The sequence below is a fragment of the Neopelma chrysocephalum genome, unplaced genomic scaffold (genome assembly GCF_003984885.1).
Source record: "Neopelma chrysocephalum unplaced genomic scaffold, ASM398488v2 Primary Assembly neopelma1_138, whole genome shotgun sequence".
NCBI classification, from domain to species: domain Eukaryota; kingdom Metazoa; phylum Chordata; class Aves; order Passeriformes; family Pipridae; genus Neopelma; species Neopelma chrysocephalum.
The window spans coordinates 1,622-28,333 of record NW_020897800.1 but is presented as its reverse complement, the minus strand read 5'-3'; the positions used below and the strand labels follow the sequence as shown (position 1 = coordinate 28,333).

Here is a 26,712-nt window from a genome sequence, read left to right as displayed (position 1 = left end):
TAGCCTATTCCAGATGTGCCCTCTTCCACGGAGGAAGGCAGATGATGATGTTCCAAATTAAAAGCCCATCAGCAGGGAACATTCCTAGTAGCCATAAAAAAGGAGGGAGTCAACTGCAGAAATGATCAGCCCCCTAGCAGGGTAGAAAGGTACAGGGAGGGATCACGTAACCCAGTTTTACTGCATGTCAATACTGCCATGGCAAAGCACTGCAGGGGAAAGGGTACCATGAGTTATTTTATTCTTGGAGCGTTCTGAGTTTTGAGCATGGTTTATAACATGTCACTCTTTGTCCACGGACCAAAGGATTGGAAAAGCCAGGAGCGAAATCTGGTTTACTTATTGTGCTCTACAGCATCTCACAGAATTTAAAGTTGCTGTTTTCTCTCTTGAGGAACAGTAACATCCTTGTTAGATGTATAGAGATTATTCCATCTTTCCCACTTCCCTCAAGTGCTGTCAGTAAACATTTGGGTCATTTGCTTTCCCTCTGAAAGGTATTCCCAGTAACAGTGATGTCCAAGCAGCAGTGAACCCTTTCCATCAACAGAATTGGACAAAAGCCTTTGATGCACCAAAAAACCCCAAAACAAACGGTTCAAGACTAGCCCACATAGAGCAGTTGCTTGTGTTTTGACAGGTGTTCTGAGGTTCTCAGAGGGCTGGAGTAAGATCAGTTGAATCATTTGATCAGCAACTGGAGAAAATGGACTGGCTGGTACAACTCTTTCCCCTACTCCTGACAGTCCAGTCAGACATCATAAAACAAACGCACTAGTTGGTACCGGATGGAAAATGCAATGGCGCTGCCCAGGACCTAGGTAAAAAAGACATACAACAGAAACATTACAGCGTTGAATGGTCTACAGGCTGTCAGATTCCTCCTTTCCATATGGATTTGCTAAGCTTTCCAGCATGCCTCCTTTCATTAAATAGCAACATATAGGCTAAATTTTTTAGGTATAGGAAGATAAACAGCAGAATTCTATCCACAGACCCAATTTCATATATCATAATATAATACGGTTTGTAATGGAAAATACCTCATGTCAAAGCTGCAATTCGGCATCCTTACAATAAGGTGCTGTCAGGAATTCTTTGCTGTGACTGGGCTCTGTACTTCCTGTCTTCTGCCATCCCCAATGTCATCTGCCTAAGCTCTGTTTGTCCTTCCTCCTGAATGGGAATTTTGCTAAGTGTCTCTTTTGTAATAAGACCCTCTTATCTTAAATCTGAGATTGAAAAAAAAAAAGTATCATGGGCAATTAACCAACACTGGCCTTTCCAAAAGTGGTGTTTCTACTATATTATGCATGAGAGTTCATATGCTGAATAGGGGTAGTGGCAGTCTGTGAGGTGTATTACCCTTGTGTTCCAAGTGGCTCCAAAATGCTCCTGCTCAGATTCTGGGGACTGCTGAGCCTTGTGCCACCCTTACACAAGTCCACCTGTCAGAGATAATTCTCATTTGCTATTACTGACAAACAGGAACACGCAGAAAGGCTGTACTTGGTCAGTCACAAAGCACTCTGCTGTCCTCATGTTTTTCTTGTAGCCAATAATCCGTGCCTTGGGAATCTCCTCAAGCTAACCTAGGGACTTTGTTTTTATAAGCTCTCAATGAACAGGGAGGTGTGCATGTGAATTTGCTTCCTCCTTGAGCTGTGTAAGCCTCCCTAAGTTCCACAGCTCAACTGCATCTTGTGTGAAGAGCACGATAATGTACTTCCCCCTTTCCCCTTAAAACTCTTGAGACTGACTTGGATCTGTTTCCATTGCAGAGTACATCTTTCTACTGGAGGAACCCGTTGTCTGACCTGAATGAGTAGCAACAGAAGAGTGAGATTTCGCTCCTGGGTGGGTCCAATCAGCTTTATGACAAAGTTAATAAGTGTCATATTATTGCATTCAGTATATTCGCCATCTTCATCCATTCCACTCCTCACATCTACTACATGCAAGATCTTGACTACCTGGGGAAAGAAATATTGCACATTATTGCACCAGATACGTTTGGTGCTCACTGGCTTGGTTTTGTTCAAGAGCCCTTTTGCTGTACCATCCCTGAAATCTGGCCTGTGTTCTTACTATAAAGACAGGATGGACTTATGATGGTCCTGGGACACTGCTATGTGTGGTTATTCTGAAAGACTGATTATTAAAACAATCAAGTGACCGTGAGGGATGGTAACAGAATAAGCAGAATATTTTCTTCTGGATTTGAGCCAGGAAATAACTACTGAACCCAGAAGTTTTGCATTCCCTTCCATCTTGCTCCTCTTGCATTTGACCACTGCCTCAAAATGCATCTGAATTTTGAATGTTTTCTGGGTATTACCTTCAGAATGTTTGATCCTAGGGCAGAGAGGCTCTTAGTTTTGAATTTGGAGTAGCTCATCTCCAACTTTCCTGTACTAGGGTTAAGCCTAAAAGAAACATTAAAAATTTAGTCCAGATAAAACAATGAGACAGAGAGATCCCTATGTAAGCAGACTTAGATGCACAGCTGAGTAGACAAGAAAGAAATGCAGTGGAGGAAAAAAAAAGTAACCCAACGCACTTAACAACAGCTGCTGATACCTAGTCCCTCAGAGGGAGCAGAGGAGACTCCTCCTCCCCTGTACCCCCTATATATGCATAAAGCTGTATAGTTTAAAGATTAAAATAGAAGAATCTAACATCTGCAGAGACAATAGCTGACATGGCGTAGTGCTGCAGAATGCTTGCTACTATGAAATCTTAGCAGATCTCACTGCAACAGCATTAAAAGCAGCCTGTGTCAACTTCTCTCAATCTTGTAGCTGAGAATCATCATATTCTAATATTGTTAAAATTATTCTTCTGTATCTGAGGAGTGGGGTGGTCAGAAAAGTTCACTTTTCTGAGAAACCTCTACAGTATGACTCAACTGTAGCTGACAGAGTGAGCTGGCTACCTTTTAACTAGAAAACATACTTCAATGGCTTTTAAAAAGAGCACCTATCACCTCCTTTCTCAGCTGGTGTTGAAGATAAAAGACACAATCTGTGGTACCACTATAGGTCACTCAGGTACATTACCTTGGCAGCCGGTGACGGGGACAAGGAATGATGTGGAAGAGTTGAGGCAATGAGTAGAGGAAATTGAGCACTTGTGGGATGAAGAAAAGCAGCATGGTTTTGCTGAAGTGCCCCAAGATCCCCACCACAGCAAAGGTCATGCCGGCAAAGTAGCAGAAGGTGTCCCCAACAAACACTCGAGATGGGTACCTGCAATCCACGGAGCAGAAGAGCAAAGGTCTGTCATGATTACTGTTGCCATGCAAATTACTTTCTAACCACTGAACGTATGCCCACATAACAGGTTAGGGGCCAAGAGGGATGTGCAGCAGATCTACATAGTAAAAACAATTGTAGGTATTTATTCTAAGAACTGCAGGACTGGGACTCACCACCTGACTTGTAGAGAATACTGTAGGAAAAGATGGCCAGTGAGGCATGGGAGGGAGTGTATTCTGACTCTGTGCATTTGGGTGTGCTGGTGGGACCACAGCTGTTCTAATAAAAACAAAAGCTACCACTGCATAAATGCTTTGTGCTCTTAGTTCTGGCAAGAAGCCTATCTACACTCCAGCATCCCATCTGCACATTGTTAAGTGGTTTGTGTGTTTGAAAAGGGAGAAAGTAGAGGGAACGGATGCTTCCAAAGAAACTCCGATGTCCTTCCTCTTACCAGTTGTGGTAAAATAGGCCCAGCGTGGTAAAAAAAAAAGGGAATCATGAAGTACAGAGAAAAGATGTGATCATCTCGATAATCCCCTATAGAAAAAAGGAAAACATGTGTTTGTTTGTGATAAGACAGGACTGGTTGATTTTTATTAATAACAGCTATTGCAGTCTAGGATTCAACCTCCCTTTGCTTTTTGTACCCACAAATGTTTGTTATTTTCCTTACCATTTAACTCTACAATGTTGAATACGATAATGGAAGCAGCTATCACCAGCGACTGTCCTGCTTCAATCCCGTTAATTCCAGCGAGAATGTTGATGGCGTTGGTGCAGAACACTGCCAGCATGCCCATGTACACATAGTAGAGGATACCTACAGACCAGAGCAAGCCAAATGCTTTAGTACTGGCAGGCAAAGCAGGCCCTGGGCCAATTCACCAAAGCTCTCACTTCCTCCTTTGTACAACAATCCTTTACCTAACAATCTCAGTGAGTTTTGATTGTGGTAGCTTGCAAATAGATTGCTTCTTCTCCTATGAGCTGGCCATCATGCGTACACATACATACAGCACTGCGACTGCAGCAAACTGCTGTGCCATGGGGGCAGGCTGCAGGGTTCTGTCTCTCAGTCATGCTGGTGTTAGCAACTAGGTGCTGTGTACACCTGTATTGCCAGAATCATGGGAAAATGATCGGTGCCTATCTATTCACAACTGAACATGTGCCGGGTTTCTGGACGGTCTTTCAGCCTAATATTTAGTGGGTGGAGTTCCACCCTTTCACTGGTTACTTAACCAAATCCTTTTGTCTGCTCCCTCTGCAGCACACAGAGCTTCAGGTGATTCCTTCCACCAATTGCTCACTGGTTAGATGATGGCTTCTGGTGACTCATAACTCACCCAGGTCCAAGTGCATGCCCAGCAGCACCCGGAAGGGCTTAGGCACCACAATGGTCGTGTTCCCAAAGTTGGTGAAGTAAACCATGAGCAGTGGGAGGGAAGCCATGGTAGGAAGAAGCAGCTTGTGGCGCCAGCGCAGGTTCAAAACGTCATCTGCAAAGCCCAGGAAAATCATGCAGCAGATGGCAAGGAGCGAACCGATGAGCTCCACGAACTGCAGGACAGAGAACAGGACCCCGGTCACCAGTGGCCGCTCCCGGCTCGAGCCTGCTGTGCTCGCTGCGCCAGGCAAGCCTCACCTCGTCGTGAGGAAAGGCCGCGCACTGCTCCTCCACAAAACACCTCAGGAAGGGCACGGGGATGAAGCAGAAGAGGATGATCAGGAACACGGCACCGCTGATGACGCCCTGTGCTTCGGGGCTGGAAGGAAGGCAGAGCGGGGAGTCAGCCGGGCCCGGGCTGGCCCCGCGGGGCAGCTCCGGCGGGCAACGATACTCACACGGGCCGCCGCGAGGCCTTGTTGAGGTCCTCGCCGAAGAGCCGCGCAGCGAGGAAGCGGTCGGTGAAGGCCGGGATCAGCGTGAGCGTGGCCGCGAAGCCCAGCAGCGACCCGCCGAGGTTGATGAGGAGGGGCACGGCGGGCAAGGCCGCCATGGCCGCGGCGGGCGCTGCCCCTGCCAAGGGCAAGGAGCGGGGCGGGGCGGGGGCGTCTCCCACCACCTCCCCGGCCGGGCGCTACAGGGGCGGTGCCGGCTGCGCGGGGCCCCTGCGGCCTATCGGGGACGAAAGCGCCATCTTTGGCCCTGGCGTGAGCTGCCCGCCGGCACGGGGCTCTGGTCGGACGCCGGCTGAGACCGGGAGGGCTTTTGGCCGCGTCTGTGCCCGGCGCCGGGATCCGCGCAGCAAAGCTCCGCGCCGGGAGCAGCGCTCGCCCTGGCGCGGGGGCGGCCTCGCCACGGACTCCGCCCCGCAGTGCCCCCCCATGGCCGCCGCGGCGACCCGCGAGCCGCAGGTACGCCCCTTCCCCCGCCGCGGGGAGCGGGCAAAGGCTGGCGGCTCCCTCCGCCTCCCCACAGCCGGAACCGCGTTTTGTTGTGGTCTGGGGAGCGTCTTAGTCACCGCCGTCCGCCGGGGCGGGGAGCCGGATTACCGGGGTGCAGGATGCCCAAGAGCGGAGAACGGAGCGGCCGTCGGTTCCGTTGCCCTGCGTCTTTCCTCAGATGTTGGGAAAATTCAGTGAAATACCTTACTCGACATTTTCAGTTGCCAGGGAATCTGTAACAGCTGTGGGACCGTCGGGGCTTTTTTTTTTCCCCTCATTTTTTTGGGGGGGGGGCGCGGCAGGATAGGTGCGATGTCCACGCATAGAGGTTCATTCAGGTGTGAGTAGATCGGCAAAGGGGAGAGGCAGTGAAAAGTCCGGTAGCAGCAAGAAGCACTTTCTCGTGCCCTGCATCTCTGTGGCAACCGGTAATGCTTTCTGATGGCCTTATCTGTGCCACCTAGAGAGCTGCTGCTGTGTTGAGAGGCCGCCTCTGCTCTGCTGTCTGTTGAACGTGAATTTGTAAACTTTAAATAAACTTTGAAGCGGGCACATAGTACTGCTGGGGAGGAAAGCACAGCACAGAGGCGTGATGGTCTCTGGCTGGCCAGAGACACTGGAGCTGCATCACCAAGGAATCGCCACCACCTGGCCTTGGGTTGCTACTACCTTGGGTTGCGACTGTCGTGAGGCGATCAAAACTCGCGTTGCTTTTGTTCCACAGCGAAGGGTGGCACAAACCGAAGCAGACGAACGGAAAGGTTCCACCTCGGTGGCGAGTCCTGCGTGCCTGGTTCGAACGGGGCAGCGGCTCCTAGCGGGAAGGAGCGTGACGTGAAGAGAAAAGCGCCGTTAATGGGAGCTCGGAAAGCCGGTGGGGAGCTGGGCTTTCAGAGTCGCAAAAGAGAAGGCTGGCGGCAGCCGCCGGGAGGGTCCCTGGCCGTGGAGGCGCGGGGCGAGCAGCGGGCGGCATAGGCCCAGCGGTCCCTCCGGGCCGCGGGGGGCGCGCGCGCCATCCGCCGCGCCGGAAGGAAGGAGGCGGCGGTGGCGGTGGCGGGAGCGCGCGCGCGGCTGCGGCGGGGCCACGTGCGCCCGGTGCCGTGAGTGGAGCGGCGCCGCCTCCCCTCCGCTCCCGCCGGGCCGCCCGCCCGCCATGCCCTGACCCCCCGCGCCATGGGACCGGACTTGGGCTGGGCCGTGCTGGTGCTGCTCTTCGCAGCCTCGCTGCTCACAGTGGCGGCCTGGCTGCTGCAGTACTGGCGGTCCGCGGCCCTGCGGGCGCCGCGGCGGCGCGGGGCGGCGGCGGAGGAGACCGGGGCCCGAGCGCTGCTCGCCGCGCTGCTCGCCCTTCGGTCCCTGCGGGAGCAGTGGCAGCGGGCCTGGGTGCGAGCCCTCAACAGCCAGGCGCGCCGGCACGGGGTACGGCGGGGCCCGGCCGGGGGAGTGCGGGGGGCGGCGGCGAGGGGAGCGAAGCTGAGCTGAGGTGGGGCTGCCAGCCCGTCCGGCCTTTGTTCGCTGGTGCCGGGGCAGCCCTTCCCCGTCCGGAGGACCCGTCAGGCACTGGGAGCCTTGCGGGCGGCTCGGCTCGGCTCGGCCTGCGCGGGCCAGGGCGTCGCTCCCGCGAGTGCTGGTACCGCGCTCGTTTATCCTGGGTTGAGGCAGGAGCCGGGCCAGCTGTGGGGAGCCGGGCTGCTGTAGCCACTCTGAGGTTTCCACAGCAATTTCTTAAAAATTTTTCTGGTATTTATTTCCTTTAATCTCCCAGTATTTTGTACCGATGCGTAGTTTTGGCGTTCATGAAGAAGAATATGCCTAGCTGATTTTCGCATGGAAATAATTGCTTATAGCAGATAATTGCTTAAGCAAGACAGGGGCTTAATGCCCCCAAAAAGCTGTGGTCCAAAGCTCTCTAAAGTCTGTTGTAGTCTCCTTTCTTTTTCTGTCGTGTGAACGGGAAGGGGGGGCATTTCTGTTAAGTGGTATAGGAAAATCAAGAGGTAAAAAAGGTTAGCATGAGGCTAACATTTTTGAAGAAAAAGCAGTCAAAGCCTTGAAGAAGGATGCAAACTTTTTTTCTGACAAGGCAGGAAGATTGTCACCCTTTTTGACAGGGTGACAAATTCTAGGCTAGATTCAGTGTGAAGTGCCTCCCCCCGAGGAAATGCACCCTCTACTTCTATGCCCCTCCTCACAATGCCATGATCGAAGTGTCAGCAGTTGCCCATATCTGATATACTGTGCTTTTCTGTCACATGCTGAATTACTAAGATTCTCACAAAAATTATCTGAATTTATAAGTTTCAGAATTTAGAATTCATGTAAAGTGAAGATTAGTTGATGGCTGAAATGGCATAGAGGGCCATGCTTCGGTTTCTGCTGCAGCTACTCCTCATCTGGAGCATATTTACTCAGAAAGCAGCATTGCCACTTTGAGTTGCTGGGTCTAAAAGCTGTCCCAGAGGGCTTTGTGTTATGTGGGATTCTGGATAAGATTGGGACTTACCTGGAGCTGTTTGTATCTGTTTAACTGGGAAAAGTACTCCATCTTAGACTCTTCTGCTCCTCAGGCATCCCATTGCTGCCAATGCTCTGCTTCTGAGCTGCAGAATTCCAGCATTCAGCTCCGCAGTCCTCATGAAATGGGATAAAGCAATTTTTTCCTCTATGTTTTCTCCATGCCTTGGGGGATATATAGATTCACACTACCTTGTGCACATGATTCGTTCCGAGCTGGCTGAGTAATGAGACCTTTTGAAGTTGACCAGTGCCTCCCCGTTTGGTGAGACAGTGACATATTGGGAAGAACAGGGCAATAGCTTGCCGTGGGTCGTTATATACTTGAGTCGTTGGGCAGAGGTTCTGGTCACAGAGAGCAAAGGCTGGTCTGATATTTTGGACTGATTCACATGGGTGAACACAAGGCTCTGGTGGAGGAGACTTGTGAGAAAAAGAAACAGCAAGCATTAATATTATGAAACAGCAGAGAGTGATCCGATATTGTTTGTCCATTCGGTCAGTTTTGAAGTTTGGTCGCTGGGAGAGCTGCCTCGTGTCTGTGTTAGGAGGAGAGCATGCATCTAGTCTAGTTTTTGATGGGCAAGTAGCTCTTCAGGTTTTAGTGTGTATGCTGGTCAGATTAATGTCCGAGAGCCCCTTCCGCCCCTCACATGGGTCTGTCTGTTGCACGGACTTGGCAGCACACAGTCTCGTTTACTTGAGAATAAGAATTGGCTTCCTGCACCTCTGTCATCCCTCTCGATCATCCTGGCCCTAAAATGCAATCAGCTCAGCAAATGTCATGTCCTAGTGCCCAGATTGCCTGTTCTCTCTCTCTTTTTGTCCCTTGTGAGCAGAGGGAATCTCTGAGGGCTAGGTTTTGTTCAGGGATGCTCTCAGCTCTTTATCTTGGTCTTGTATTTCTCGAGAGGGATTCTTCGTACAGAACTGGTCCTATAATATGGGGATACGGGGAAATCCTCAGATGAAGAAGAGGGATGTCTTCACAGTGGAGATTGTAATCTAATAAACTGGGAGAGGGTGGAAAAAAGGAACAAGTTGAGCAGAGGAGCTGATGTACCATATGCTGAGGGTGTGGATTTCGTTGTTGTTAATTGTTTATTTAGTTTGGGGATTTTTTGTTTTGGTGGTGGTGGTTTGGAATTTTTCTTTCTTTGAAGCAGGATTAGCACAGAGGGGAAGAGAGAGAAGAAACAGCAAAGCTTCTGCAATGGAGAAGGGTTAACACACTTGACCTACTATCTGGAACAATTTTTCCATTCTCATTTGGGCTTATCTGTCTGAAATTAACATAGTGTTTGTGAGTGTGAGCCTTAAATGGAGGCCTTGTTTCTTTTCACTATATGGACAAGCCAAGGTGGGTAGAATTGCAGTGTGGGATGGTTTTGTGTGCTGGCTGGATTTGTGAAAACAGACTGGAGCATCTCTGGGTTCCCACATCAGAATCATTCATCCTCTTTGAAACTGTCAGGGCTACTCTGACTACTGGGAACTAACAGAGTTTTCTCTTCGTAGAGTTCAGTGCAGATCACGTTTGAAGAGGGTCCTCAGTTACCACCAGCCGCAAATATAAGTTGTGTGACGTGCAAGGGCCAGTCGGACCACGGCATGGTAAGTCTTTGCTGTTCCGAATTGTACAGTGTGGGGTTTCTCCCTTGACTGATGGTGTGTTCTACAGAGATTGCTGAGACCTTTGTGACAGGGATGGTGGGACCGAGGATGTTTTGGGCAAGGTCTGTTGTAGAGTTTGGAGGCCTCTCTCCTGTTCAGAGGCTCTGGGGCTGTACATCATTGAGGTCTCGGAGAGCTCTGTGAGGGGAGATGTGTTGGTGGAGTCGGGGTGTATGAATGCTGAGCCCAAACATCATCTCCTACAGCGGAGAGGAGAAGAGAGCTACTGTCACCAATTTGTCCTTACTGCCTCACGTACAGAGTCTGAAGTGGCAGGTTCACATTGTGGAATGTGGGGAGAGTAACACAACTGCCTCTTGTTGGGATAGAAACTCATCTCTTCTCCCTAGGTGCTGTGCTGCCATCTGTCAGCTGAAGCTGTGAAATTCCCTGTCTCTGTTACTCAGCAGTCCCCAGTTGCTGTTTCTGTGGACACCTATCATGTCACTTTGGCTGTGATGCAGGCTCAGGTAAAAATTGTAAGAAGTTAGACATTGACCTTATTCTTTCATCCAGCCCCACACTGGTTGAGGAAGGAGGACCAGATTTAGCACAAATAAAGATGTCAGTGTGCTGGAAGAAGCAGTGTGCTGTCACTAACATTTGGTGAAGTGGCAAATATTCCCCTTTAGCATGCCCAGTCCTGTTTTCTGAGTCTTGCTCTGCAGATTTTGGCTATGAAACATAGCTGTAAGAAAATCCAGAGAGTTTTGAGGCATGGCAGCATTCTATAATGTGTTTTTAAGAGGGTATTTAAGAAGTCCAGAGAATTCAATTCCTCTCACGGCATAATGGATAGGTAAAGGTACATCCTGTGCATATGTACAAGTATGGTGTTGTCCTGGTAGTTGGTGTGAAAAAGAAATCTGTTGTGAGGAGTAGCTTAGTTGTCAGTGTTCCCTCTATTACCTTCATAAGAGCACGATACAACTTTTTCTGTGTGTTGAATATTAGAGATGGTTCTTCCAGAACAGAAGCTTTGTGAAATTACAATGGGTGGTAACTCCACAGTCACTTTCTGGCCGGATTTGATTCTCTGGAATGTGATTTTGTTCCCATCGTGATGAAGGATGTGACGTTGGGGATGGTATCTTGTGTGGAGACTGTGCATTCATTTGCACTATAGCTAAATAAATAAATAAATAAATAAATAAAAATTAAAAAAAAGTCACAGCGAAATTAGAAGTAACTCGGTGGTAGCAGAAGCCAATCCCGTGCTATTGCAGGTATTGCAGTTGGAAAGTTGTTCTGGAACCCCTTTGCTCTCAGAAGCCTTATTATAATTTTGAATGTACATCCCAGGTCATCCCAGTTTTATTTTGAGCCTGTGTTCTGCGGTCATTTAAATAGCTGCTCTCTCTCCTCAGTATTTAGTGTGCCTGCTGCCAGTCTACTTGTGTGCAGCAACTGCAGTTGCTTTTCATCTTTGAAAGTCCCCTGTCTCACATCTCATCCAACTGCTCCCCTACTCACTAGCATTTTCTAGGTTTTCTTGTCTGCACCTGCTGAAGTCTTGGGTTGATTATTCTTGTACAGAATTGCACATAGTACTCTAATTGAGGTCTTGCTGCTGCTTTGGGAAGCGCTGGTTAGATTATCATATACCTGACTGTTGGAATACTTCAAGTACTGTATTTCCAAAAATTGTGCCTTTCCTATTCTATGCACCTCTTACTGGTTACTTACCAGTAGTGAGGAAGCCAGATCTTGCTATGGAGCAACGAGGCTTCTGCAGCTGCTTTATCCTGTAGGCCTGGGAGCACTATTGTTCTTACGTTCTGTCTCTTGCTGTTGCATTGGTGCGATTGCCTTTCAATCACTGAATTTGAAGTGGGGCAAAAAGCACGCGATGTAAACAGAAACTGTTCCTGACTATAGGTATTTGTTCTGAGCCAGGTAGAGATCCACTTGGAGGAGACAGAGAATGAGGGTCTCCTGGTGTCATGGACATTCAAGGACAGACCAGACTTGGACCTTTTGGTTCTTCCAAGACTTCAGCTTCCTGAGGTGAGTGGCATGTGGTCAGAGGCTGACCTTGATGCAGGAAGGGAGGGAGCAGTAGAAACAGTGTCGAGCTGGGAGAAAGACTGCTGTGGAGGGGGAAGGTTGGCAACTTGCTGCCGTGGCCCTTTAGGGAGAGGATTCTTTCACCCTGGAATCGATACTAGCTCAGCTGTGTCAAAACAACGCATCTTCAAGAGACCTGAAGCAGTACCAATATCTGTTGAAGGCTTTCTGTCTATGTAGGTTCCTCCTGCTGTTGTCAGATGTAGAGCTGCAAGATGAACTGGGTTGGCACGTTTTTTGTGTGAGGTGGTATTTTCTTGTTGTTGTGTTTGTTTGGGGTTTTCTTGAGAGATTAATGTCGGGAACCCACGGGTGTTAGAGGTTTAGTGGGCTGAATGTGGTTGTGCTTGTGCTGCTGTGATTCAAATAGGTTGGTTGATTTGTTTGTTTTATTGACATCTTTGTTACTTTATCCCGAGTAGATGTAGGAATGTGTCAGTTTTCCCAATAGTGCGGTAGTACCATCTTGTGAGGTAGTGAGGATGTGACAAACTATAAAAGCTGTATTGCAGAAATTTACAATGGGTAGACTACAGATGTAGAGGCCTAGTTTGTCTCATTTAGAAAGCTTCCATTTGTGTGCAGCTGCTACACAGAAGCTCACTGGGGAGAGTGAGTATGGGATACGGAAAGAGTATCTGGGAGGTTATTACTGGGAGAAAGACTGTGTAATACCGTAGAGGCTTGGGAGGCAGCTGTAGTTGTAAAAGGAGAAAATGTGTTGGTTTTTTATGACTTTCCTGCATTTCCTCTTGATTTGTGGGGAGAAGGATGAAGGGAGAGCGGATCTGTCCACGATAAGGGATCTGATCGAGGATACCATTGTCAGCACGCAGCCAGCCATGACAGTGAACCTGATGGCTTGCACCGCTGGAGCCAGTGCGGTAAGGCACTCTCCTCCTGTCATCCTTGTGCCTCCAACTCAGGCCCCAGGACACTTCTGAGGGCTGAGACTCAGGCAGGAATCCAAGGGTTGAGTCTCACTTCTGGGTGACAGCTGAATCCTGACCTGCACTGTCATAGGAGTTGGGGTTCTGCAACTTGGGGCGTAGGGATAATTAGAAACTGCTTTGAAGGGCAACTCTGTTTGTGCCTTGTTTCTTGAGTGCTGCTTGTCGGTCGTGTTGTTTTGGAGCCAGACTGCCTGAGACACGTCTCGGTTTTGGCAGTCTCCCTTGCCCTGAACACCAAGGCTCTGTCCAGAGCAGCCTTTGCAGACATGGAATGGTCCAGGGTTTGTCATTGTCAGTTGACCGTCCGGCAGCCAGCAAGCTTGTTCTTGCCTGTCTCCTTTTCTGTCTGCCTTAAACTTCCCATCTGACATAACACGAGGGCGCACTGGAGCTTGATAGCTGCAGCATTTCTGGATGGCTCTGTGGGTGTTCCCGTGTTGGTGTGAGGAGCTACTTAGTAGATATGAGGACCAACGTCATGCGTCTTGCTGCTGTCTGCTGGCGAGTGAACGATAAAGGCATCGGTCTCGCTCTCGTCATTCCTCAGGTACCCAGCAATAAGTTGATTCGAGAGTCCCCGTCCGGAGTAGCAGCAGCCCCTCTGGGTTCTAAGCTGTTGCTCCGGAATCTTCGAGTGCTGAACTTGGGCTGCCAGGGGAAGGGAGGTAAGCGTGAAAACATTGCTGATCCACAGGGGCAGGTGCGCAGGTGGTGAGATTGGAGTGAGTGGATGTTTTGGGTGGGTTTGAATGGAAAAGAGGGGCGTGTGTCTGCTAAACCATTGCCTCTTGCTGATGAGTGCATGCATGCCCTCTGTCCCTCTGTTGCAGGAGTTGGGGAGATATGCTGTGTAGCAGAGCTAGACAGCCCCCCGCAGCAGAAGTGGACAAGGCCGATGACAGCTGTCAGTGCCAGTGCTACAGGAGAGATGGAGTGGAATGAGGAGCTCTTTCTGTAAGTGTCTGCCCTTCTTCCGGACTGGCACACTCTCTGGGTGTCATTCCCACACTGCAGTAACAGTTGTGGTTGGTGCAGAGGTGGAGGCTGGCACCACAAGGCAGTGTCTGTGCTGCTCCTGTGCTGGTGCTGCTGCTTCCAGCAAGTGGCCCCAGCCTGTGTGTACATATTTCCCACTACTCTGGACACTCTGTGTTTTAACTGGGTGGGATGAAGCGCTGATTGTGGGAGCGGCAGGCACAGGAGGGCTGTAATGTATCTCTCAGCGTTCCAGACAGATTGCCCTCTCGACTTCCTCTCGTAGCCTACACAGCCCTGCAGGGGACACAAACCAGAGTTCTATTCTGTGTAGTTTCTGCCCTAGACATGTCCTCCAAAGCAGTGCACGCATACTGGAGCTTTGGAGAAGGTGATGAGGTGTGTGAGGTTTAAGGGAGAGAAGATACAGAATGGAGTTGTTTGCTCTGTGGCCGCTTTGGAAACAGTGGCTAACAGCAGCCCACCTTTTTCTGTTTCAACAGGGAGTTGGGGCCTAAAAGCAAAGAGCTGAAGCTACAGGTGCTGGGGAATAGCGACGGAGTGGGAAGTGAGTATGGGCAACCATAAGATGGGTTGTAAGATGAAGAGACAAAAATGCCTAAGGGACTTACTGTGCTTTAAGCTTGTGGTAGTTCTGTGTCAATATGATGTGTGATGAACTCTGCAAAGGATTTTTCATATCCAGCTTTATGTGAACCTCTGTCTGCGTGAAGTAACTCAGTTTTTCTTACCAAAGTGGTCTGAGTCTGACTTGAACTCGGAGATTCCTGTAGCCTGCCCATCTCTGCTCTGAAGCAGTAGAGGCATGCCCCCATGTATTGGAAGAACTTCGCAGAAGGCTCTTAACTCTGTTCATTTGTACTCAGTCAGGGACTAACTGTAGCACCTATTTTTGATGGAGGCCACACAATGGCCACCTTTTTAAAGGAGTTGATTTCTGGATTGTTAAAGAGGAGCGGAGGAGTGCTTCCTGCCCTTTCTCCCTCTTGAATCTGGGAGCTGGCAATATTGTGGGGATCTGCTTTGTTGGCCCTTGGGGCTGCTTTCCAAGAGCAGGGAGGTGGCTGGGAGATATCTGAGGTGCTAAGGTCATTTGGTGTGTTTCATTTTCCTGTTCCTTCTTGCAGATGTGCTGCTGGCACATGCCACACTTTTGATTGATTCTTTGGGCAAACAACCATCTGGAAGACACGTCTGCTCACTGGCCCCAGGAACTGGGCAGTCACTGACAGCTGAAGCTACCATTACATTGGAGGTGAGCTCACAACTCCACAAGCTCTGCACTAATGTGTGCTCTGAAAGCGTTCATGATGTGAGCGTCTAGCTGGAGACAAGCATCTTTGGGCTGAGCTCGGGTTGGGGGCTGGCAAACCCTTACGTCAAGGAGGGGTGTTGCCTGACCCTCGGTTCCTGAGCTTCCCTCTTGAATTGGCCCTGTAGTGGGGATGGCTCCTCAGTACCCAGAGCCCTAGCTTTTGCTGCCCAAATATGCCTGCCTTTCCATCTGGGAGGAGCAGAGCCTCTCTGAGCAGTGCTTTACTCTTTATAGCTGCTATTCCAGGAGTCTCCTGCATCTTTGAATGCTCAGCACACCACATCTCTGCGAACCAGCATCACCCCCACTAAGAAGGTGGAGATGGACCGGACCATCATGCCCGATGGCACCATCGTGACTACTGTCACCACGATTCAGTCCCGGCCCAAGGCAGACTGCAAACTGGGTGAGGCTGCCCTGCAGCGGGTATATTGTGCAGGTGGCTGCTATGGCAGCACAGCCTTAGCCACGATACTCCCGAGGCAGCTCATGCAGGTAGTAGCAAAACTGTTTTGCCATCACATGTGGTTATTGCAGGTTGACTCCTTATGCATTGTTTTCGGCTTGTGGGTCAGAACACGGGCATCCTTGCTGTTCCCTGAGTGTCTTGTGGCTGGCTGGAAACTTGAGTATCCCTGGGGGAGGGAATTGATGCAGCCCTGTGTTTGTGGGGAGGGAAGGGAGGGAGGGATGAGCCTCTCTCACACCCCTTGGTGGTGGGAGGTCTAATGCATATGCTGTCACATAACCTCTGTGTGATGTTGGGCTAAGTGTTTAGCCACTCTTCCTCTGTTTCCTTCACTGCTAAAGAAGTTTTGCTGTATGTAGTGAATGTGGAGCCGAAAGGGTCTTGACCTTACTTACTAGGGGTAGTTGCTGCTTGCAGTCTGGCATCCTGATGCATGTGGTGCTGGATATTCCATGAGATGTGGCTGGGAAATGGCACAAATGAGGTCCTGCGAGCAGCTGCTTCACAGGATTGTGGCCCAGAAAGCCAACCGTATCCTGGGCCACATCAAAAGAAGCATGGCCAGCAGGTCAAGGGAGGTGATTCTCCCCTTCTAGTCTGCTCTTGTAAGACTCCACCTGGAGTATTATGTCCAGCTCTGGGCCCCTTACTGTATGAAAGATGTGGACTTGATGGAGTGAGTCCAGAGGAGGGCCACTAAGTTGGTCACAGGCCTGGAACAGCTCCTCTATGAAGACAGGCTGAGAGGTTGGGGCTGTTCAATCTGGAGAAGAGAAGGCTCCGGGGAGACATTATAGCAAGCAGCCTTCCAGTACCTAAAGGGGGCTGAAGAGGGACTTCTTACAGTGATAAGACAAGGACGAATGGATTAAAGCTGAAGGAGGGTAGATTTATATTAGCTGTTAGGAAGAAATTCTTCCCTGTGAGGGTGGTGAGGCACTGGCACAGGTTGCCCAGAGAAGCTGTAGCTGCCCCATCCCTGGGAGTGCTCAAGGCCAGGCTGGATGGGACTCTCAGCAACCTGGTCTAGTGGAAGGGGGATTGGAATGAGATGATCCTTAAGGTCCCTTCCAACCCAAACCATTCTGTGATTCTATGGTTTTCTCAATAGGCTTCTTACTGCTTCGTTGCCGCAAAGCCTTACAGAGCCAGCCTTGCAGGATCTCCACACACTCAATGGAGGCTTTTTGGGGTTGTGTGTAGGGACCACAATACAACAGCATAGTTGCCTAAGCTTCATCTGCACTTACTGGTATCTGTGTCTCTTTTGCCATGAAGATTCACCATCGAGGTCGCCTTCTAAGGTGGAAGTGACTGAAAAGAAGACAACAGTGCTTTTGGAGACTGGCTGTCCTCATGGCCCCTCGCCCAGCAGTAGCCGTAAGTGCTTGGAAATTCGAAGCTCTTAGTGGAGTAACTGTTTTCTTTCGCGTTTCTTGGAAAGCGGTAGTCTGAGTGTGGTTCACTGAGCTTGTTTACATTTGCTGCGGCAGAGGATGTCCAGGTGCCTGAGTGAAGGCAGGGCCAGAGGACCGGTGGTGAGGTGGAGGCAGGTATAAGACATTCTGCTTTGGCTATCCAGTCAGTGAGTCTGAGTGTTTCCTCGCTTGACAAGAACTTTCCAGGCTATCCAGACCCAAAAAACTTTGGTCACCCTGCACTCTGGGCTCTGATTGTCTCTGAAACAGAGCACTGCAACGGTTTGGACAGTTTGCAGCCAGGGCTGCCCAAACTCTTGGGAATCTTTGGAAGCTTTTATTGAGTGGGAGGGTGTTTGGAGCTCTCAAACCATGACAGAGGGATATTTTCATGATATGCCTGGTGGGAAATGCCTAAAAAAGCCAAGAGCTAGCTATGCAGAGCTTCTTTCCTTTGGGTTATTTGGACAGGTCTGTAATAAATTCTGTTCTCTACCTTCGTGTGCATGTAAGTTGCCTATTACAAGTATCGCAGTCAGCAAGCGACCTTTTGCCTGTGCTGAAGGTTTGCTACTCCAAGCACTGGTATTTTTCTTGTGTTCAGGGGATGGCCATATGCCCAATGGTTTGGATCCAGTGGCTGAGACGGCGATCAGGCAGCTAACTGAGACAAATAACAAGACCACCAAGAAGACACCAACAAAACGTAGCACACTGATCATCTCAGGAGTTTCCAAGGTCTCTGGTAGATCAGAGCTGCATTTCCAGTCTGGGAGGTTGTTTCTAGGAATGCGTGCGTGAAACTACCCTGTCCTGTAGGGACCAGTTTGGGAAGGTTCCAGCACAGATGACTGGCTCAGCAGAAGCCTTTTGCTGCTTCCCAGTGAGCATTAAAAGGTACCTTGCCAGGCTACAGGGCAGCTGCCAGTGGGAGTTCACAAAGGGCATCTGCAGAAAGGGAGCCTGCTGCCACAGCTGTTTTTGACCCTCATGGAGAATATAAGGAGTTCTCCTTGAACTTGGCTATGGGAGTGAGGGAGGTGCTGCAGAATGCTCTGTAATCGGCAATGTTGCAGTATGTTTCAGCAAAAAAATGATGATTGTGCATCAGTGCTGTCTGATGATCAGAACCAGAGCATCCGTATGTAGGTGTAGATGGAAGAAGGGAGATGATTGCAATTCTTTCAGTCCTGTCTCCATGTCTGTCTGCCCTTCAGGTACCTATTGCTCAAGATGAAATGGCACTTTCTCTGGGTTATGCTGCATCCCTGGAGACCACAGCGTTTGGGGACTCTGCAGCAGAGAGCACAGCTGACCAGATGCACGATTCTACCGAATCGTCACAGCCACTGGAAGCGTCACTGCTCAGACAACGGGCCAGTCAGGAGCTGGATGAGACAACACGTTCAGACATCTCTGAAAGACCATCGGTGGAAGATGTTGAGTCTGAAACTGGCTCCACGGGAGCCCTTGAGACCAGGAGCTTGAAAGATCACAAAGGTAAGATGAACTGTTAGATGGTAGCTAACATTGGCCTGTTGTATGTAAGGACAAAGTGACATCCGAGTTCCCCATCCGAGAATGGGGTCTGCAGCCAGCTTTTGGCATGACGAAGAGCAGGTTTTTACCGGAGCCTGGAAGAGCCTGTCTCTCTCCTGTGCTTTCCACTGGAGTGGTTCCAAATCCCTCTATTTGTAGGTATACAATTCTTGTAGCCTTTTCAATTTCTGTGCTCTCTTAAATGGAAACCCTATGCAGCTTGTGTACATCAGAGAACTGTTTTCTCTCTGTGGCCTCTACATCTACAGATCAGGTGCATGTCTGTAAATAATGATTCCTCCTCTGAATTTGGCCACCTCTGGTGTGGAAATGGAGGCTGACCAATAATGTGGATTGTACGGGCCTTTATGCCCTCCTTCTTTCTCTGCTAGTATTGAAGCAGCTACTGCCTCTGACCTGTTATACTGTAGGTTGTCCACACAAATTCTCTGCTTTTAAATGATGAAGCAGGCCTGCCCCAGCCTAGTTGCTGTTCTGGACTTTACTCGCTTGTGGCAGTTTGGTGGATGGCACACCTTGGATTTGTCTGCTCATAGCCACAACATTTTCAATTAGCTACCGACTTATGTAAACAAATGCAAATCACAATCTTGATTGGTCAGAATATGAGAGTTGTACCCTGTTACAATCAGGTATGGTTTCACCTGTGGAGGCCCCCTGTTTTCATGTCAGTGGGTAGAAAGGTGCATGACCCAGATTCTTGAGAGACCTGGTGGGTGGGGAAGAGAGGGAAAACCCCCTCTTGCAAGAAATACTGTTGTAGTGCTGTATGGGGTGCAGGTTTTGAGTATGCCTTTCTGATCCATTTGAGACTGATGGCAATTGGTGTCTCCATCCTCTCGTGCCTGTGTGAGTCATAGGGAGCCATTGGCATTATTTGCCTCCAGATTGGGCATGTGAAACCGCAGGCAATTGTTCCAGGGGCTTGATGACCAGTTAATCTGTGTGCCCTTGAGACAGGTTAGTCTGAGGCCTTTTCCCCCTGTGTGTTCTTCCCAGGGTCTTCACATTCAGGTGTTCTCGCTCGTTTTCCATTCGTATGAATCTTGGCTTTCTGTTACAATTCTTCATACTTCCAGTGAGGGAAGGATGTTGTGTAAAAGGAAGTTTATGCAGAGGGGACATGGTTTGGAATGCTTAGTGAATCAGCTTGTTGGCATTGCAGTCTGTCATGAACAGAGACTTTGCCTTACATTTGGGAGCTGGAATTTGCAGACTGCTGTGACTTCTGCCACCTGAGGTGGAGAGGTCTTTGCTGCAAATCTGAGAATGGCCAGGTGTGTTACTGTCCCTGAAACTTGCCCTGGCAGAGTGCTCTCATGGTTTCTGTCTTCTTCCTTTCTGTCTCTGCAGTTAGCTTTCTTCGGAGTGGTACCAAGCTCATCTTCCGGAGAAGGAGCAAGCAGAAGGAAGCGGGCCTGAGCCAGTCACACGATGACTTGTCTAATGTCACTGCTAACTCTGTCGCCAGGAAGAAAGCTGGTAGCTTCTCTCATCGCCTCATCAAGCGCTTCTCCTTCAAGTCTAAATCCAAACCCAAAGGTAGTGACAGCACATCAGCTGGTGAGAACTGAAGGAGGGAGAAGCCTGTTGGAAAGATTTCTCAGAGATCGTTTTATAGTCTCTTGTCTTCCCACTCCATGGTATCTGTGACCTGCAGTCCAGTTCTTTCCAACCTTGGCTGAGGGAAGACACCCCAGTGCTTTACACCATCTGGGGAGTGGAGGTGGCAAACCTGGGACTTAGGCTGCTCGTCCGCCTTGGCTTAGCCTTCTCTGATTGTTGTACCCCACTGTGCTCTCCCAGAAAATCCAGGTGTCATGCTAATCCCCCTGGGGGTCCCAGAAGCTGCAGACGTGACTCCACCTGTGTAGCCATCTGGCATCATGAGCTGCCCCTTGGAAATGGGAGGCAGGTCTCTCAAGTGGCAGCCTTCAGTGTTACAGATCAAGAAACTACTGGGTGAGCTACATGGCTGAGAAGTGTGGGATGTAGCCTCGCTCAGCTCTTTTAACGAGAGAGAATGATGCGGTCACTGATGATCTAAACGCTCTTATTGCTTGTCCTTGGTGCAGAGGCTGTAACCTGAGGTGTGCTCGGGGCCATGCATTCCTGGGCTGTGAGCTGGCAGCAGAACAAGCTGTGGTTCTCCACCTGGGAACCATCCTTGAAACAGTCCCTGGTTCGGACAGCACTGAGGGACCCCTGCTTTCTGTGCTATGCTGGTGAAGGAAGGAGTCTCTAAGAAGAAGAAAGTTTTAACTACTGCACAAGTTCTTGTAGAAGCCTGGGCCCTTGCAAGAATGCCTGGTCAGTGCTGTCAGTTCTGCCACCCTGTGCATTCACCCTGTGATGCAGCCCTCCTTCCACAGCCACGTTCTTGAACAGCGAAGGGGCTGTGCTGCATGTACGTACCAGCTGTCCTATGAGCAGATCCCTTACCCTCGGGGGTGGTTGGGGACGTTGCCGAAGGGGTGCCAGCCTGTCTTCTGGATCTGTGGAGGGCCCGGCCTCATGCACTCTCGTGGTTCTCGTGCCAAGGACTGGCACCGTGCTGGGAACGGATGGCAAGGAATATGGCAAGAAATGTGGTGAAAGGGCAGTCTGATGGGGAGCCTGAAGGCACGTGGTAGAAAGAGACAAGACTTTACATGTTTTCACTGATGAAAGGGTTTCCTGTAATAGAAGGAACCTTTCTTGATTGCGTTTGGTATTTCCTTCTAGCAAACCCAATCCACTGCTCTCAAACAGAGGGGGCATTTCTGCAGTGGTATTTGCAGAGGGAGGGGCATGCAGGGGAAAATCGACTCCTTGTGTGGGAGGAGACCGCCCTTCTAGATGAATGGTTGACTGGTCTCCTGACCCGTGCACATTGTGAATATAATGTCCCCAGAGGCTCCCTTTGAAGAGCGTAACAATGCTCTTTGGAGAAACACCCACGCCTCTGCCAGCATGCCTAGTTTGAGTGGAAGCTCCTGTTCTCCTGTGGGTTGTAAGGTCAAGGAAGTGGAACAGAGGGGAGGAAACAACTCACGGAAGATCTGTTGCCTAGGCCTGACTGGATTTGCCAGCTTTGCTCCCCTGTCTCAGTACCTCCTGAGGTAATGGCTATCGTCCTGCCTAGTGGAGGGTGCTACCAACTGAAAAAGTAGTTCTCTTGATGGCGTGCATAAAATGTGTTGTGTTCTTTGGAAGGACAAATCCTTACTCATACTGCTGCTGTGTGCCATTTCCAAAGACTGGAACGTCTCTGGATATTGCACTGCGAAAGGATTTACAGGCAGGAGCCTCAGGGTGTCTCTTGGGTGCTTGTGCAGGTAGGGAAGGCCAGAGTCACCTGGGGCTTGAATTGAAAGTGCCAGTGTGTACCAGCAGGAGGGACTCCTTGTTTTTCCTGCTGATTCCCCATGTGATTGGGCATGTGTGAAGAATAAGATTGGTCCAGCTGGCTGACCAGGAACCTCTTCATTTGGTTTGGTGCCGGAGTCTTTGTCATCCTCAAGCTCTGCCATGTCTTCTATCCGTTGTTTCTTTCCTTGTCCACGTGGTACTGTGGCTTTGTTTGCAGTTCCGTGCACTATGGGTGTTGGAGAAGTCTCTGTTTCTCTCTGAAGATCATTTTCCTTGAAGCAAGTGACCAGTTCATGCTCTGGTGCTGGTGGAACCTGGCAATCTGTGGCTCTCATGTATGGATCCAGCCAGCAGTTGGATGTGGCCTTCCTTTGCTGGGTTGGTGGTGTCACACATGGTGCTGTCCTTCCCCAGCATGCCCTTTCTCCCAGAGTCCTGGGGTTTGGTTCCAGTTTGGCATTCTCTCTTGCACCTTCCCCTCTATGAGTTGTAGATGTGAAAGTATTTGATGCTTGATTTTTGGTTTTTATTTATTCTTTTTAATACCATGTCAGGGTTGCTTTGGGTGAAGAGTGCTGGCTGAACCCAGACAGCAGTGCTTCTCTACTGGGATGACTGGGAAGTCTTGCAGTGGAAACACTGGTTTGAGCGGAAGGGAACTTCCAGAAGAGCCAGCAGCTCATCAGTTATGGGTTAATCACAGGACTTGCCACAAGTCTCATTTAATAGTCCTGAGTTCTTTAAACTTCAAGAGCAGCTCAAGCTGTTGTGGTGAGGAGCAGCTGGAGGTGAACACTGAGGGTGATTGGGCTTCTGAATCGGGGATCTGGGGCTCAAGTACACTAGGAGGGCTATGAGGACTGGCCAGTGTTGTCCTTGTTGCTGTGGACTGGAGGCAGAAAAGGTGAGATTTATGTCTGACAAACATGTACCCAGAGTCTTGACCAGCATGTTTTGGTCTGACTCAGAGGAAGAAGTGATAGGAAAGGGAGTAAAACTGAAACTCAAGTTCCTCACTGACCTTGGGGACCTTTCTAGCTGTGTTAAATGGGAATTCCTGCCACGTGTCTGTGGGCTTTCCTGTATTTGTTCCTGGTTGGCTCCAGGCTATGCCTCCTGATCACAGTGGAGGTACTGGTTTTGATTTTGAGCTTTGATGTGGCAAAGATTCCTGCACCGTGGTCAGCAGAATGAATGGCAGATGGGAAGCATGATGGTAGGGGCACATCTTCCCTTGAATTTTTAGCAATTTTTTTATCACAGGCAGTAAATTGCACTGTAAATTTGTATCTGGTTAGACAGCTTGCAAAGGAAAGGGGTGTTTTCAGGTGCTGACAGAGCACATCCCCAAACATTAAGTCCTGCATCTGCTTGTGTTTCCTAGTGGAGATGTATTTTCTGCCATTTTGTTTCTTATCAAAATCATACCGATATATTGTAACCTTTTATATTCTTTTAAATGCTCCTAGTAAGTGCAGATTGGTTTTCAAGGTGTTTGGCTAAACTGCTGTTTGAGCTACAGAGAAATGAGGGGGAAAGGGCTCATCTGTGTGTATTGGAAGTTTTTTAGTTCTAATATGCTCCTGATTAACATGTTGATCCTTCCTCCTCATATCTGTATATGGCTTCCTTTCTCCTTTGCAGAAACGTTTTGATCACCCAAGCAGTAGGTGCTGATTTTGTTAGTCCCAACTATGTGAGCTTCCCAAAGGTGTGAGCAGTAACAAGTCCGCCTCATGGGGCGGGTGTGGTTATTGGTGTGAGAAACAATTCCTCTATCTAGTCTTCTCAGAAGGAAAGGGAAGGTCACAGGGGGTTTTGGCCTCCAGAAACTGTAAAGACAGAGTCCCTGGAAAGTTCCCCCTGTAGAATGGCTGCTTAAAGAAACCTCTTTTGTGTTTAATCCCTGCCAGTGCTTCTGGCTTTAGGACAGAAGAAGTGGTATTTGAAATCTGATTTCCCTGTTTAACTTCTTCCATGCCTTCACCTTGGTGCTGCTGCAGGGTCTGTGGCATTTCATAATGCTAGGACCACAGAGCAGCCCCAGGGAGTGGCGAGGCTGCTGTCGAACTTTATAAGCTTGAATAATCTGCAGTTGGCAGATTGTTGTCTCAGGGTAGGCTCAATATTTGCACCTTGTGAAATTGGTCCTTGACCAAATATGTGATGGAAGAAGAGGAGTAGAGCGGTGGCATGAATGCATGGAGAGTTCTGAAGGAGTTCAACCTGCTGATGGGGGCCTGCATTCCAAATGCTGTGCTTCACTGTCAGATACGCAAGCACGAACAGTGACTGGTAAATGAAGCCAAAGTAGCCATTTTGGGTTTTTTTGTTTGTGAGGGGTTTGTTGTTTGGTTGGTTGTTCTTTGTTTGGTTTTGGTTTTTTTGTTTGTTTTGGTTTCATTTTGTTGAGGGTTTGGGGGGTTTTTTTGTTTTTGTTTTTTTTTTTTAATTTTGGCTGAACAGAATTACTAGAACTTACCTATGTTGTGTATTTTTATTGCTCTGAAGAAAATAGATTTGCTCTAGCTGCAAGTATGCTTGTAAGTGTATTTCTCTCTGGATACACCCTCTCCCTATGCTTTGGTAAGGCTTTTTAAGAGCCTCCTCGTCAAAAAAAAGCCCTTGGTGTTGGCCCATTAGGGCTGTGTTTGAGTCAGGCACAGGAAGAAATGAAGGGAACTACACAACCTCAGTGTTCTGAGGGTGCTGTAGGCTTTGCCACGATGGATGTCTGACTGAGGCCAGAGGGACTGTGTGTCTGCATGTGGTTATAATTAGAGCACGCTCTGCAAACACCTGTACTGGGAATGCTGCAAAGGGGCTGGGGATGACAGCACCAAGTGGTGGGTCGGGAGAGCCTTCTGTGCCATTTGTATCCATTTCTTGCACAGACCTGAGCGAGTCCAACTCCTGCTCCTGCAAGCACCCTTGTGTTGTTTACGTAGTTGAGGACGGGTTTTTAGGTAGATTGGCTGAAGTGGGGAAGAGCAAGGGAAGACTACTTGGGTGGAGAACCAATTCAGTGGAGGGGAACATAATGAGAACTTCTCCAAACCATGAGAGAACAATACGGGCATGTCCTGTTTCTAGACTAGAACTGGGCACATGGCAAAGTTTAATCTTAAAAATGTTTTTGTTATGTTTTTTTTTTCTCTGGCGGTGCAATTTCCTTCCTGCAACGGCTTCTCTTGGCTCATTGTTCGCTAAACCTACAGAGAGGTAATTTCTGGGTAGCTGGGGAGACTCTTGAATGTTGGGAGGCTGCTGTTTGTGTTGTTTTGGTCTTTTGCATTGTTCTCTCCATCCGACCTCCCCCACTGCAAGGTCATGGTGAGTCTCATGGTAGAGTAACAATCCCGGTGGTGTTCAAACTTCTGGCAAAGGTCTTTGTGTACTTGTGATATTGCAGCTCCTTCTTACAGGCATGACTACTCCACACCACCTTTCCTTGCTTGTAAGGTACTGGACCAAATACCCACACGGAATTTGAATTAGTGCCCCTCCTTGTGTGTTCTCTTTTGTACTTTGATGCCTTCTCTCTGGGTGGATTATTTTAACCCCAGATTGTTTGGGGGAAAAGAATTGGAACTGCGTAGCTATTTAAGAGAGGAGAATAAAACTACTTATGACTAAATGAAGTTCTTGCACCTTTGTAAATCTTGAAGAAGTCTATTGCTGTGTAATGGCTGAATCTGTTAACTTATTAAACCATATGAAAATCAAAACCTGGCCCTGAGTCTGACTTCATACCTGGCAGAGTGCTGTGAGTTGCCCTCCAACCTGTCCCTGTCTCCTCTAAATTCTCCCATTCAAATGATGGCAAACTGTATATACCCCTTTGAGGGTCCCCCCTCACGAGTCCCCTTTGCCCCTTGCATGCCCTGCTCTCATCTCTTGACTCACCTTTTTTTCCTCTCCCTCTCTATTCTCTCCCTCCCTTCCCTCTTCTCTCCCCTTTCCCCCCCTTCCCCTTTCTGGCCCTTTGTCTGCCCTTTCCCTGGTTTCTCTCCCCTTCTGCTCTTATCCCTTCCCCGTTCCCTCCCTTGTGCTCTCCACACTCTCCACACCTTCTCCTCTCTCCCCTCTTTTTTCCACCCCTTTTCTCCTCTCCTCTTCTTGTCCCCGCTTCTCCCTCTGTCTTGTGACCCCGATCTTGTACCCACCCTCCCTCTCTTCTTTTCCACCTTTGGGGGTGAGTAAAAAGGGGCATGTGGGGGAGTTTGGGGGGGTAATGAGGTCATTAGAGGCATCCCAATGCCTCTGGGAGAGCGAGGATGCGGTGGAGGAGCAGGTGAGAGGGGGATGAGGAGGGTCGTGCGGGGGTCCTCCCAAAAAAGGGAGATTACAGCACCAAAAGGCCTGAAAATTTATGGGAGGTGGATGTGTGTTAAATATATTAAAAACTGTAACATCTCTCTTTTTCATAGAATCATAGAACCAGCAAAATTGGAAAAGACCTCTGAGATCAAGTCCAACCCTTGATCCAACACCACTGCAGTTATTAGACCATGGCACTAAGTGCCATATCCAGTCTCATCTTAAAAACCTCCAGGGACAGAGAATCCACCACTTCCCAGGGCAGCCCATTCCAATGCCAGATTACCCTCTCTGTAAAGAATTTCTTCCTATATCTAACCCAAACCTCCCCTGGCAGAGCTTAAGACCATGCCCTCTTGTCTTACCAATAGGTGCCTGGGAGAAGATACCAATCCCCACTTGGCTACAACCTCCTTTCAAGGAGTTG

General features: G+C 49.2%; 2 protein-coding genes across 3 annotated transcripts; one reads left to right on the top strand and one right to left on the bottom strand.

Annotated features, from left to right (window-relative positions):
• Positions 1-210: 210 nt before the first annotated feature.
• On the bottom strand, positions 211-5,511 carry DPAGT1 (dolichyl-phosphate N-acetylglucosaminephosphotransferase 1). The gene is given in 10 exon segments (XM_027699287.1): positions 211-817; positions 1,818-1,973; positions 2,339-2,426; positions 3,060-3,248; positions 3,712-3,752; positions 3,754-3,797; positions 3,934-4,080; positions 4,607-4,820; positions 4,906-5,026; positions 5,106-5,511. Coding segments are annotated over 10 exon segments (1,221 nt in total). The 5' UTR covers positions 5,261-5,511; the 3' UTR covers positions 211-751.
• A 1,220-nt stretch (positions 5,512-6,731) lies between these two features.
• Positions 6,732-25,693, top strand: C2CD2L (C2CD2 like). 2 transcript variants are annotated; one of them, XM_027699307.1, is made up of 14 exons: positions 6,732-7,067; positions 9,681-9,776; positions 10,187-10,306; positions 11,733-11,843; positions 12,674-12,787; positions 13,404-13,521; positions 13,687-13,810; positions 14,335-14,399; positions 14,980-15,107; positions 15,402-15,573; positions 16,915-17,016; positions 17,659-17,792; positions 18,272-18,554; positions 19,968-25,693. In XM_027699307.1, the coding sequence occupies exons 1-14, from the start codon at positions 6,822-6,824 to the stop codon at positions 20,186-20,188; spliced, it is 2,034 nt and encodes a 677-aa protein (XP_027555108.1). In that variant the 5' UTR covers positions 6,732-6,821; the 3' UTR covers positions 20,189-25,693. The 2 variants fall into 2 exon arrangements, with proteins under 2 accessions (XP_027555108.1, XP_027555107.1); XM_027699306.1 differs by having other exon boundaries at positions 12,671-12,787.
• Positions 25,694-26,712: the final 1,019 nt, after the last annotated feature.

Coding starts and splice junctions, on each gene's coding strand:
- C2CD2L (XM_027699306.1), top strand. CDS start 6,822: ATGGGACCGGACTTGGGCTGGGCCGTGCTGGTGCTGCTCTTCGCAGCC. Junction 9,777..10,186: donor GCCAGTCGGACCACGGCATG/GTAAGTCTTTGC, acceptor TCTTCTCCCTAG/GTGCTGTGCTGCCATCTGTC. Junction 15,574..16,914: donor CAAGGCAGACTGCAAACTGG/GTGAGGCTGCCC, acceptor TTTGCCATGAAG/ATTCACCATCGAGGTCGCCT.